The sequence below is a fragment of the Hemibagrus wyckioides genome, linkage group LG07, assembly GCF_019097595.1.
Source record: "Hemibagrus wyckioides isolate EC202008001 linkage group LG07, SWU_Hwy_1.0, whole genome shotgun sequence".
Classification (NCBI taxonomy): domain Eukaryota; kingdom Metazoa; phylum Chordata; class Actinopteri; order Siluriformes; family Bagridae; genus Hemibagrus; species Hemibagrus wyckioides.
Genome location: NC_080716.1, coordinates 5,714,305 through 5,729,304, shown reverse-complemented (window position 1 = coordinate 5,729,304; position 15,000 = coordinate 5,714,305). Strand labels below are relative to the sequence as shown.

General features: G+C 45.7%; 1 protein-coding gene and 1 long non-coding RNA gene across 29 annotated transcripts in view; both read left to right on the top strand.

Moving 5' to 3' along the window:
• The window catches only part of LOC131355758 (unconventional myosin-IXb-like), a 66,916-nt gene that overhangs the window by 36,077 nt on the left and 15,839 nt on the right, over positions 1-15,000 (top strand). For 4 of the 5 annotated variants that reach the window (XM_058394228.1, XM_058394229.1, XM_058394230.1 and 1 more), the window contains 8 exons: positions 1,307-1,429; positions 2,120-2,269; positions 2,479-2,633; positions 7,217-7,627; positions 7,836-7,923; positions 12,263-12,439; positions 14,372-14,439; positions 14,576-14,682. In XM_058394228.1, the coding sequence (XP_058250211.1) occupies positions 1,307-1,429; positions 2,120-2,269; positions 2,479-2,633; positions 7,217-7,627; positions 7,836-7,923; positions 12,263-12,439; positions 14,372-14,439; positions 14,576-14,682 (1,279 nt within the window). The remainder of the gene's footprint in view (positions 1-1,306; positions 1,430-2,119; positions 2,270-2,478; positions 2,634-7,216; positions 7,628-7,835; positions 7,924-12,262; positions 12,440-14,371; positions 14,440-14,575; positions 14,683-15,000) is intronic. The other variant, XM_058394232.1, reaches the window with a different exon arrangement.
• LOC131355760 (uncharacterized) lies at positions 7,931-12,255 on the top strand. Of its 24 annotated transcripts, XR_009204931.1 has the most exons (4): positions 7,931-10,277; positions 10,332-10,387; positions 10,548-10,755; positions 10,913-12,255. It is a non-coding gene; the product is annotated as an uncharacterized LOC131355760 (long non-coding RNA). The 24 variants fall into 24 exon arrangements; XR_009204924.1 differs by having other exon boundaries at positions 7,931-8,251; positions 8,464-10,755; XR_009204920.1 differs by having other exon boundaries at positions 7,931-8,251; positions 8,306-10,755.

The following is a 15,000-nucleotide window of genomic DNA, read 5'->3' as shown; positions in this document are numbered from 1 at the left end:
GTGTGTGTCTGTGTATGTGGGTGTGTGTGTGTGTCCGTGTGTGTGTGTGTCCGTGTGTGTGTGTCTGTGTATGTGGGTGTGTGTGTGTGTCCGTGTGTGTGTGTGTCCGTGTGTGTGTGTGTCCGTGTGTGTGTGTGTCCGTGTGTGTGTCCGTGTGTGTGTCCGTGTGTGTGTCCGTGTATGTGGGTGTGTGTGTGTGTCCGTGTGTGTGTGTCCGTCTGTGTCCATGTGTGTGTGTCCGTGTGTGTGTCTGTGTATGTGTGTCCTTGTGTGTGTCCTTGTGTGTGTCCGTGTGTGTGTGTCCGTGTGTGTCCGTGTGTGTCTGTGTGTGTGTCTGTGTGTGTGTCTGTGTGTGTGTCCGTGTGTGTGTCCGTGTGTGTCTCCGTGTGTGTCTCCGTGTGTGTCTCCGTGTGTGTGTCCCCGTGTGTGTCCGTGTGTGTGTCCTTGTGTGTGTCCTTGTGTGTGTCCGTGTGTGTGTCCGTGTGTGTGTGTCCGTGTGTGTCTCCGTGTGTGTCTCCGTGTGTGTCTCCGTGTGTGTCCGTGTGTGTGTCCGTGTGTGTGTGTCCGTGTGTGTGTCCGTGTGTGTGTCCGTGTGTGTGTCCGTGTGTCTCCGTGTGTGTGTCCGTGTGTGTGTCCGTGTGTGTGTGTCCGTGTGTGTGTGTCCGTGTGTGTGTGTGTCCGTGTCTGTGTGTGTCCGTGTGTGTGTCCGTGTGTGTGTCCGTGTGTGTGTGTCCGTGTGTGTGTCCGTGTCTGTGTGTGTGGGTGTGTGTCTCCGTGTGTGTCTCCGTGTGTGTGTCCGTGTGTGTGTCTGTGTATGTGGGTGTGTGTGTGTGTCCGTGTCCGTGTCCGTGTGTGTGTCCGTGTCTGTGTGTGTGTCCGTGTGTGTGTGTGTCCGTGTGTGTGTGTGTCCGTGTGTGTGTGTGTCCGTGTGTGTGTGTCCGTGTGTGTGTGTGTCCGTGTGTGTGTGTCCATGTGTGTGTGTGTCCGTGTGTGTGTGTCCGTGTGTGTGTCCGTGGGTGTGGGTGTGTGTGTGTGTCCGTGTGCGTGTCCATGTGTGTGTCCGTGTGTGTGTGTCCGTGTGTGTGTCCGTGGGTGTGGGTGTGTGTGTGTGTCCGTGTGTGTGTCCATGTGTGTGTCCGTGTGTGTGCCCATGTGTGTCTGCGTCTGTGTGTGTGTGTCTGTGTCTGTGTGTGTGTCTGTGTGTGTGTCTGTGTGTGTGTCTGTGTCTGTGTGTGTGTCTGTGTGTGTGTGTGTGTCTGTGTGTGTGTGTTTTTATGCAAAACGTTATTCTCAATCCCTCATGCAGGAGTTCAGGGATGAATTCAGGATTTTGCTGCCGAGGAAATCGTCCTCTCTCCAGCAGGACATCCAGAAACTTCTGCTCAAAATCTCAGAGGACAAGAACAACTTCCAGATCGGCAAAACCAAGGTCTCACAACACTAATATCCTTACCTCAACACCTCCTCATGTCCTCACCTCCTCATGTCCTCATGTCCTCACCTCCTAATATTCTAACCTCCTCATGTCCTCACCTCCTCATGTCCTCACCTCCTCATGTCCTCACCTCCTAATATTCTAACCTTCTCATGTCCTCACCTCATGTCCTCACCTCCTCATGTCCTCATGTCTTCACCTCCTAATATTCTAACCTTCTCATGTCCTCATGTCCTCACCTTGTCATGTCCTCACCTCCTAATATTCTAACCTCCTCATTTCCTCACCTCCTCATTTCCTCACCTCCTATCTTCATCTCCTCATGTCCTCATGTCCTCACCTCCTCATATCCTCACCTTCTAACCTCCTCATGTCCTCACCTTCTCACATTCTTACCTCCTCATGTCCTCACCTCCTCATGTCCTCACCTTTTCACATCCTTACCTCCTCATTTCCTCACCTCCTCATGTCCTCACCTCCTCTACTCCTAATGTTTTCACCTCCTTGCCTCCTCACCTTCTCACCTCGTCATGTCCTCACCTCGTCATGTCCGCATCTCCTTACATTCCTCATTTCCTTACCTCCTCATGTCCTCACATCCTCACCTTTTCCTGTCCCCCTGTGTCCATGCTGGTATTGTTTGTGTAGATTTTGGGTAACTGACACTCACTCTGTTGTGTCCAGGTGTTTTTAAAGGAGATGGAGCGACAGAAACTCCAGGACACACTGCATAAGGAAGTGATGCGGCGAATCCTCCTGCTGCAGCGCTGGTTTCGGGCGTGTCTCGCACGCAAACACTTCCTGCTAAAGAAGAGAGCCATCATCATAGTACAGGTGAGTTAAAGCTCGCTCCACACCAGGGTTTTAGGCTCAGGTTCAGACTGAGAAGTTGTATTAAACTTTCCCAATCCTCCCGGTGGAGGCGTGTTGAAGATGTTGATGTAACCCTGATGGTGTAACCCTGATGGTGTAACACTGATGGTGTAACACTGATGGTGTAACTGAGTGGTTGTTTATAATATTTTTGGGGTGTGTGATGTCAGAGGTCATGGCGAAGTTTTCGAACCTCGACTAAGTGCAGAGCCGCCACCGTGATCCAGAAAGCGTGGAGAGAATCTCACGAGCGAGCGGAGTATCTGCGCCAGAGAAACAGTCTGAAGAACCTGCAGCAGCTGAAACACAACTCAGAGAACCGCAGGTACATCGCCCTTAACCTTCATCACCATCATCACTCTCATCATCATCATTACCATCATCATCACCACCATCACCACCATCACCACTTTAATTACCACCACCATTATCACTATCACCACCATTATCACTATCACCACCATAATCACTCTCATCATCATCATTACCATCATCATCATCATCACCACCATCATCACCACCATCACCACCATCACCACCATCACCACTTTAATTACCACCACCATTATCACTATCATCACCACCATAATCACTCTCATCATCATTACCATCATCATCATCATCATCACCACCATCATCACCACCATTATCACTATCACCACCATAATCACTCTCATCATCATTACCATCATCATCATCATCATCATCATCACCACCATCATCACCACCATCACCACCATCACCACTTTAATTACCACCACCATTATCACTATCATCACCACCATAATCACTCTCATCATCATTACCATCATCATCATCATCATCACCACCATCATCACCACCATAATCACTATCACCACCATTATCACTATCACCACCATAATCACTCTCATCATCATCATTACCATCATCATCATCACCACCATCATTACCACCATCACCACTTTAATTACCACCACCATTATCACTATCACCACCATTATCACTATCACCACCATAATCACTATCACCACCATAATCACTATCACCACCATTATCACTCTCATCATCATTACCATCATCATCATCATCATCACCATCATCACCACCATCACCACTTTAATTACCACCACCATTATCACTATCACCACCATAATCACTCTCATCATCATCATCATCATCATCATCACCACCATCATCACCACCATCACCACTTTAATTACCACCACCATTATCACTATCACCACCATAATCACTATCACCACCATTATCACTATCACCACCATAATCACTCTCATCATCATCATTACCATCATCATCATCATCATCACCATCATCACCACTTTAATTACCACCACCATAATCACTATCACCACCATAATCACTATCACCACCATAATCACTATCACCACCATTATCACTCTCATCATCATTACCATCATCATCATCATCACCATCATCACCACCATCACCACTTTAATTACCACCACCATTATCACTATCACCACCATAATCACTCTCATCATCATCATTACCATCATCATCATCACCACCATCATTACCACCATCACCACTTTAATTACCACCACCATTATCACTATCACCACCATTATCACTATCACCACCATTATCACTATCACCACCATAATCACTATCACCACCATTATCACTCTCATCATCATTACCATCATCATCATCATCACCATCATCACCACCATCACCACTTTAATTACCACCACCATTATCACTATCACCACCATAATCACTATCACCACCATTATCACTATCACCACCATTATCACTCTCATCATCATTACCATCATCATCATCATCACCATCATCACCACCATCACCACTTTAATTACCACCACCATTATCACTATCACCACCATAATCACTATCACCACCATTATCACTATCACCACCATAATCACTCTCATCATCATCATTACCATCATCATCACCACCATCATCACCACCATCATCACCACCATCACCACCATCACCACTTTAATTACCACCACCATAATCACTATCACCACCATAATCACTATCACCACCATAATCACTATCACCACCATTATCACTATCACCACCATTATCACTATCACCACCATTATCACTCTCATCATCATTACCATCATCATCATCATCATCACCATCATCACCACCATCACCACTTTAATTACCACCACCATAATCACTATCACCACCATAATCACTATCACCACCATAATCACTATCACCACCATAATCACTATCACCACCATTATCACTATCACCACCATTATCACTCTCATCATCATTACCATCACCATCATCACCACCATCACCACTTTAATTACCACCACCATTATCACTATCACCACCATAATCACTCTCATCATCATCATTACCATCATCATCACCACCATCATCACCACCATCACCACTTTAATTACCACCACCATTATCACTATCACCACCATAATCACTCTCATCATCATCATTACCATCATCATCATCATCATCACCACCATCATCACCACCATCACCACTTTAATTACCACCACCATAATCACTATCACCACCATAATCACTATCACCACCATTATCACTATCACCACCATAATCACTCTCATCATCATCATTACCATCATCATCATCATCATCACCACCATCACCACCATCACCACTTTAATTACCACCACCATTATCACTCTCATCATCATTACCATCATCATCATCACCACCATAATCACTATCACCACCATTATCAATATCACCACCGTTATCACTTTCACCACCATAATCACTCTCATCATCATCATCATCATCACCACCATCACCACCATCACCACTTTAATTACCACCACCATTATCACTATCACCACCATAATCACTCTCATCATCATTACCATCATCATCATCACCACCATCATCACCACCATCACCACTTTAATTACCACCACCATTATCACTATCACCACCATAATCACTCTCATCATCATTACCATAATCATCATCACCACCATCACCACCATCACCATTTTAATTACCACCACCATTATCACTATCATCACCACCATCATCACTCTCATCATCATTACCATAATCATCATCACCACCATCACCACCATCACCATTTTAATTACCACCACCATTATCACTATCATCACCACCATCATCACTCTCATCATCATTACCATAATCATCATCACCACCATCACCACCATCACCATTTTAATTACCACCACCATTATCACTATCATCACCACCATCATCACTCTCATCATCATTACCATAATCATCATCACCACCATCACCACCATCACCATTTTAATTACCACCACCATTATCACTATCATCACCACCATCATCACTCTCATCATCATTACCATAATCATCATCACCACCATCACCACCATCACCATTTTAATTACCACCACCATCATCACTCTCATCATTACCATAATCATCATCACCACCACCATTATAACCATCACCACTTTAATTACCACCACCATCATCACCACCATCACTCTCATCATCATTACCATAATCATCATCACCACCATTATAACCATCACCACTTTAATTACCACCACCATCACCGCCATCACCATTTTAATTACCACCACCATTATCCCTATCATCACCACCATAATCACTCTCATCATCATTACCATCATCACCACCATCATCACTCTCATCATCATTACCATCACCACCATTATAACCATCACCACTTTAATTACCACCACCACCATCATCATCATCATCACCACCATCACCACTTTAATTACCACTAGTGTTGTATAAAGTACGCAAAAGCCCCACTTGAGTAAAAGTACAGGTGTTTTGTTAGAAAATGACTGGAGTAAACGTTAAAGTCACCCATTATAATTCTACTTGAGTAAAAGTTTTAAAGTATCTGAAATAAACTGTACTTAAGTATCAAAAGTAGTATTTTCATGAATGTATTCAAGTATGGAAAGTAAAAGTAGAAGTAAATTAGTAAAAAAAAAAAAAACAAGACTGTAATAATTTGGAGAATTCTGAATTTTATTCTGTTTTGCTTTCTTTCTTAAACTTCTCAATCAGTGCAGCACCAAAAAAATAAGACTTGCATGAAATAAAGTAGAGGCCTTTAGAACTGTATTGTAATAAAGTGTACAGTATCAGTGTCTCCATACCTGTGAGCTTGTATCTAAGGCCATGTCCACTCGAACCCGGGGATTTTTAAGAAGGGAGATTTTTCTCTGTGTTTTGACCTTTCGTCCACATGCTAATGCAGTTTGAGGACGCTGAAAACGGAGCTTTTAGAAAACTCCTTCCAAAGTGAAGATTTTCCAGAACTCAGTTTTCAGTGGTGTTGTGTGGACAGGGGGAACGGAGATTCTGACGAATTGACCTCATTGTCTGTGAGCCGGTCTCCTTGATTTGACCTCAGCTTTGTTTATGGAGATATTTTGTGCAATAGCAGACTTACGTGAACTACTGACTGTGTTAATGTTGTTTACTGGACTTTTTACATGTGCACACACACACACAGTTACTCACACATTACGGTCATGAACAGAGGGCCGGAATGTAATACGGAGCTCACTGCTGCTGCATACAGAACTCCCACAACACACAGAGCGATGGCGGTTTTGGACGAGACCCGGTCCGACTTCTACATTCTACAATGAAATTTTCACGTCAAGGGCATCGCTTTCACTTAACAGGGCGTTTTTAACACGAAGGTCGTGTGGACAGAATTAAAAAAAAACTAAGTAGAAAATCTCTGTTTTTAAAAATCCCCAGCTCCGTGTGGACATGGCCTAAAGTCATCACTAAACACAAACTTCCTTTACTGCAAATGAACAGCTCATCACAGCTGGATGAAGGTGTGGATCAGGAGCCGTGATGAAGGCATGACCTGTTTGCTGTTGAATTGTTTTCCAGGTGTCAGCAGGAGGAGCGAGGGGGTAGGGCAGATGGTCGTAAGGGCACTTCAGGAAGTGAGCAGAGCAGGAATGAGATGGTGCTGCCACACCCTGACGGTAAAGTAAAGCCACTGCCTCCTTTGCCGACCCAAACTCCAACGGAGAAAGAGCCTGTGAAGAACCTCAGAACCAAGCCTCAGCAGAACCCAGGCGGCGTCACGGAGCCGAGAGAGAGACGAGAGAATGAGGGGACCGACAGGAACGCGGCGCTCCCCGTAGCTCCGCCCAAACTCGACCCTCTCACTGACCCGAAAGCAGATGACAGTCCCGGCACGCTGCAGCGCTCCAAACCAGCTAACATGAAGGAGAAGGTGGAGAAGTGGAGAGAGAGGAGGAGCGACGTTGAGAACATCAAGATCAGCAACTTAAAGTAGGAACTGCCTCCTTATTATCTGTCGAGAATTATTATAATCATCAGAGGTCCAGCTGCAGGGTCAGGGCTCCGAGTGTGTAGACGTGATGATGAAGGTTTTCTTTCATTCTCTGGTTTATCAGTTAGCGTTATTATAAACTCACACACACACACACACACACACACACACACGTCTTCTCACACACACACTCGTCTTCTCACTCAGAGCTCGAGGAATGTCCATGTCTCTGGATAATCTGAACTTCAAAACCAGTTCATCTGAGTCTGACAGCACATCTCCACCCAACTCTGAGGTACTGCACACACACACACACACACACACAGTTACACATCTCCACCCAACTCTGAGGTACTGTACACACACACACACACACACACACACAGTTACACATCTCCACCCAACTCTGAGGTACTGTACACACACACACACACACACAGTTACACATCTCCACCCAACTCTGAGGTACTGTACACACACACACACACACACAGTTACACATCTCCACCCAACTCTGAGGTACTGTACACACACACACACACACACAGTTACACATCTCCACCCAACTCTGAGGTACTGTACACACACACACACACAGTTACACATCTCCACCCAACTCTGAGGTACTGTACACACACACACACACACACAGTTACACATCTCCACCCAACTCTGAGGTACTGTACACACACACACACACACAGTTACACATCTCCACCCAACTCTGAGGTACTGTACACACACACACACACACAGTTACACATCTCCACCCAACTCTGAGGTACTGTACACACACACACACACACACAGTTACACATCTCCACCCAACTCTGAGGTACTGTACACACACACACACACAGTTACACATCTCCACCCAACTCTGAGGTACTGTACACACACACACACACACACAGTTACACATCTCCACCCAACTCTGAGGTACTGTACACACACACACACACACACAGTTACACATCTCCACCCAACTCTGAGGTACTGTACACACACACACACACAGTTACACATCTCCACCCAACTCTGAGGTACTGTACACACACACACACACAGTTACACATCTCCACCCAACTCTGAGGTACTGTACACACACACACACACAGTTACACATCTCCACCCAACTCTGAGGTACTGTACACACACACACACACACACAGTTACACATCTCCACCCAACTCTGAGGTACTGTACACACACACACACACACACAGTTACACATCTCCACCCAACTCTGAGGTACTGTACACACACACACACACACACACAGTTACACATCTCCACCCAACTCTGAGGTACTGTACACACACACACACACACACAGTTACACATCTCCACCCAACTCTGAGGTACTGTACACACACACACACACAGTTACACATCTCCACCCAACTCTGAGGTACTGTACACACACACACACAGTTACACATCTCCACCCAACTCTGAGGTACTGTACACACACACACACACACAGTTACACATCTCCACCCAACTCTGAGGTACTGTACACACACACACACACACACACAGTTACACATCTCCACCCAACTCTGAGGTACTGTACACACACACACACACACAGTTACACATCTCCACCCAACTCTGAGGTACTGTACACACACACACACACACACAGTTACACATCTCCACCCAACTCTGAGGTACTGTACACACACACACACACAGTTACACATCTCCACCCAACTCTGAGGTACTGTACACACACACACACACACACAGTTACACATCTCCACCCAACTCTGAGGTACTGTACACACACACACACAGTTACACATCTCCACCCAACTCTGAGGTACTGTACACACACACACACACACACACAGTTACACATCTCCACCCAACTCTGAGGTACTGTACACACACACACACACACACACAGTTACACATCTCCACCCAACTCTGAGGTACTGTACACACACACACACACACAGTTACACATCTCCACCCAACTCTGAGGTACTGTACACACACACACACACACACACACACAGTTGCACATCTCCACCCAACTCTGAGGTACTGTACACACACACACACACACACACACAGTTACACATCTCCACCCAACTCTGAGGTACTGTACACACACACACACACACAGTTACACATCTCCACCCAACTCTGAGGTACTGTACACACACACACACACACACACACACACAGTTACACATCTCCACCCAACTCTGAGGTACTGTACACACACACACACACACACAGTTACACATCTCCACCCAACTCTGAGGTACTGTACACACACACACACACACACACAGTTACACATCTCCACCCAACTCTGAGGTACTGTACACACACACACACACACACACAGTTACACATCTCCACCCAACTCTGAGGTACTGTACACACACACACACACAGTTGCACATCTCCACCCAACTCTGAGGTACTGTACACACACACACACACACACAGTTACACATCTCCACCCAACTCTGAGGTACTGTACACACACACACACACACAGTTACACATCTCCACCCAACTCTGAGGTACTGTACACACACACACACACACACACAGTTACACATCTCCACCCAACTCTGAGGTACTGTACACACACACACACACAGTTACACATCTCCACCCAACTCTGAGGTACTGTACACACACACACACACACACAGTTACACATCTCCACCCAACTCTGAGGTACTGTACACACACACACACACACACACAGTTACACATCTCCACCCAACTCTGAGGTACTGTACACACACACACACACACACAGTTACACATCTCCACCCAACTCTGAGGTACTGTACACACACACACACACACAGTTACACATCTCCACCCAACTCTGAGGTACTGTACACACACACACACACACACAGTTACACATCTCCACCCAACTCTGAGGTACTGTACACACACACACACAGTTACACATCTCCACCCAACTCTGAGGTACTGTACACACACACACACACACACAGTTACACATCTCCACCCAACTCTGAGGTACTGTACACACACACACACACACACAGTTACACATCTCCACCCAACTCTGAGGTACTGTACACACACACACACACACAGTTACACATCTCCACCCAACTCTGAGGTACTGTACACACACACACACACACAGTTACACATCTCCACCAACTCTGAGGTACTGTACACACACACACACACACAGTTACACATCTCCACCCAACTCTGAGGTACTGTACACACACACACACACACACAGTTACACATCTCCACCCAACTCTGAGGTACTGTACACACACACACACACACACACACAGTTACACATCTCCACCCAACTCTGAGGTACTGTACACACACACACACACACAGTTACACATCTCCACCCAACTCTGAGGTACTGTACACACACACACACACACACACACACACAGTTACACATCTCCATCCAACTCTGAGGTACTGTACACACACACACACACACACAGTTACACATCTCCACCCAACTCTGAGGTACTGTACACACACACACACACACACAGTTACACATCTCCATCCAACTCTGAGGTACTGTACACACACACACACACAGTTACACATCTCCACCCAACTCTGAGGTACTGTACACACACACACACACACAGTTACACATCTCCACCCAACTCTGAGGTACTGTACACACACACACACACACACAGTTACACATCTCCATCCAACTCTGAGGTACTGTACACACACACACACACACACACACAGTTACACATCTCCATCCAACTCTGAGGTACTGTACACACACACACACACACACACAGTTACACATCTCCATCCAACTCTGAGGTACTGTACACACACACACACACACACACACAGTTACACATCTCCATCCAACTCTGAGGTACTGTACACACACACACACACACACTACATGTCTCCATCCAGCTCTCAGCTCCACAGTGCTGTAATTAGACTCTGATCTGTAATGTGTGTGTTCTGTGTACACTCCAGACTCAGTGTTATGAAGTGTTATAATGCTTAATAATGCTCAGTGACTCTAACACAGTGTGTATTCCTCTTACACTCGCTGAGAATTTACTCACTAATCTCTTCACTTTAATGTGGTTTATAATAAACTCACAGTGCTGTTCGGCTGTTAATGACACGCTCCCTATGTAGGCACCCTACGTAGGCACCCTACTCCACAGGGCCATCAGTATGTGTGTGTGTGGTGTTGATTATTGTGGTGGAGCTGATTATCAGCACGTTAGTGGCTTTATTAGTGTTGAAGCAGAATCTCAGGAAACACTGTTGAAGAGATCGAGCTGATCTTTGGAGACAGATCTCTGTAAGCTTCATTTGTAGGTTGATTTTAGATGATGATGATGATGATGAAGATGATGATGATTCAGTAACACTGGTGTTAGTGAAGCAGAATTAACACACTAACACATGCGAGTGTTTTAAAGACTCAACTTTGAGGTTTCCTGCGAATCTGCTTCAGCTCATCTCTGTTCCTGGGCGTGGTCTCGTCTCCACTTTGTGTGTGTGTGTGTGTGTGTGTGTGTGTGTGTGTGTGTGAGAGAGTGGGAACACGCCTCCTGTAAGAGTGACCATGACGGAGCCTTGTTTGGGTAACCTAGGTGACGCTGCGTAGGCGTAGGCACTCGAGACACAAGCGGCGATTGGCTCACGCTCGCAGCGGCCTCATGCTGAAGGCCACAGAGGAGTGTGAGGATTACTGGATCTTCCCACTTCCTCCCTTCAGCCCGGGAAACTCATTTCGGGCCAGCGCCCCTGTGGTTCTCAAGAAAACTGAGGTGACCAACAACACAGACCGGCTGGCACTCCCATGACACCTGCATTATAATGCCTTATAACTGTGCTCATCACTGGAGCTGGTCTCAGTGGAGAGGATGTGGCTGGACTGAGCTGGGCTTCACTCAGGCTTTAGATCTCCTCACAGCTGTTTTTAGAGTTAAAGCTCGATGTAGTGGAGGTTTTGTAGTGTGTGTGTGTGTGTGTGTGTATTTCTCCTTCCTGTAGTTAGTGTGTGGGGTGCTCATCAGAAATCAGACGCAGCACATGATTGATAGAAACCTTCCCTGTTCACCACCGTGTGTGTGTGTGTGTGTGTGTGTGTGTGTGTACCTACATGTTTAAAAACAGTCCAGAGGTTTGCACAGAGGCGTCAGGAATAACGTTTATAAATGATATTTCCTCTCAGGAACACTATAACATTACAGACTGCCGCTTTAATACACAGCAACAAACTGCTTGGCCTTGGTTACCATGACGACCGTAATAAACGCGGCCCCTCCTCACTGCTGGTGTCGAGATCAGACTGAAGATCTTCATCATCTTCACTCTGTTCCGGTTCAGAGCACAGTTATAAGCAGGTGCATGATGCAGTTATAAAAGAGTGAATAAAGGTGTCATAGGAAGTGCAGCTGGAGTTCAGACATTAACCCCTGACAGATCCACCATGCTGCTGCTCTCCTCATCACAGCTTCGCGTCCGGCTGCGGTCAGCTTGGTTCCCTGCTTTTCCTTTTTTCTCTCAGCGTCTCTGACTGAGCGTGAAACCTCCGAGCCTCAGATACGCCGGTGACATCACGCTGCGGTGGAAATGATCTCAGACTCTCTGCTGAGTCAAGCTGAAACTCTGAGGCAGGACTTCATGCTCCACTTTACACTTCCTCTTCCTGTTTCTACAAAACTGCTCTTCTTCATTTCTTTCTCAGCTCGAGGGAAGCGTTCAGGCTTCCAGTCACTGCAGGAAACTTTTACCCAGAAGACATTGCTGCAATTTAATTAAAAACGTAACGAATGGAACCGATATAATAATTCCTCCTTTTGTTCATTCCTCTAATCCAATTAAACCCTTTAACACACACTAATTATTAAACATCTGGATCTTTCTAGTAATCTGGTAAGATTTGTAATCATTTCTCCTAATAACTGGATAGTTTGGTCTTTGTGGTTGTTTGTAATTTAACTTCTACAGGAGAAAGATTTAGTGTCAGGATTTTTTCCTTAATGAGGTCAAACCTTCTGGTCATTATTAGTGAAAAGGTGAAGAGTCCAGGTGTGTGTTCCAGAGAAATCTCTGGTCAGTATTGACCTACACACTGGTTCAGTAAGTCTCAGTGTGCCGATGTTACCATGGTCATGACTTATCATGTTCATGATTCAGGCCTGTAGCCGTTGGGTCAGTTTCGGCTGTAGGTCACTGACCAGACGCTCGACTGTCCACGCCGTATATCATCAGCTCTAATTAAACTAAATTCCTTTACAAAATATTTTCAATTATTTCACATTAAATTATTAACAAGTCGGAAACTTCTCGGTTTATCTCAGACAATCAACAAGCGTCTAAACATTAGGAGATAAAGTTTTGTCACAGTTTTGGTCTCCAGGCGTCTGGAGGTGCGTCAGGTGGTTCGGTGTTGAAGAACTGATTAATCAGCACGTGTGAAGTTGAGGGACAGTCGCTCAGGTGTGTTAATGTTAGATGAGATGGACGTCCTGCAGCACTGGGCATTAAAGCTGCTGGGATCTTTCTGCACTCTGGGTTCTGGAGCATGGACCGGTTCTGGGGACGAGGAGCTTCAGCTCTTTCATCAGACGGGATTCAGAACGCTGCTTTTACTGGAATGATCACTTTATTTCTTCAAGGCTGTATGCATGGGTTCTGTGTGTGTGTGTGTGTGTGTGTGTGTGTGTGTTTTAATGAGGATGGTTTTCTTATAGGCTGATGGATCAAAATCGAGTGTGTTGCTGACTGAAGCCACACCCACACAGCCACTGGCTCCTGAAAAGTGAGTCGTGATGATAAACAGGAAATGACATCATCACTTCAAAAAGCAGAAATGATCTTTATTAAATTAAACAGAAGATTTCATCAGACAGATGATGATCCACTAAAATCTCTTCTGTGTCTGATCTTTTCTCCAGAGGAGGATTTTTTGGGCGATATTTCCCTTTGGGTCAAAAGAAGCGTCTCACGCCTCAGGATGGAACCCTGACCATGGCCAGGACACTCGCAGAGAGAGAGGAGCACTGTAAAGATCCCTCTGTTAAAGAGAGAGAGAGAGAGAGAGAGAGAGAGAGAGAGGAGCACTGTAAAGATCCCTCTGTTAGAGAGAGAGAGAGAGAGAGAGAGAGAGAGAGAGAGGAGCACTGTAAAGATCCCTCTGTTAAAGAGAGAGAGAGAGAGAGAGAGAGAGAGAGAGAGGAGCACTGTAAAGATCCCTCTGTTAAAGAGAGAGAGAGAGAGAGAGAGAGAGAGAGGAGCACTGTAAAGATCCCTCTGTTAAAGAGAGAGAGAGAGAGAGAGAGAGAGAGAGAGGAGCACTGTAAAGATTCCTCTGTTAAAGAGA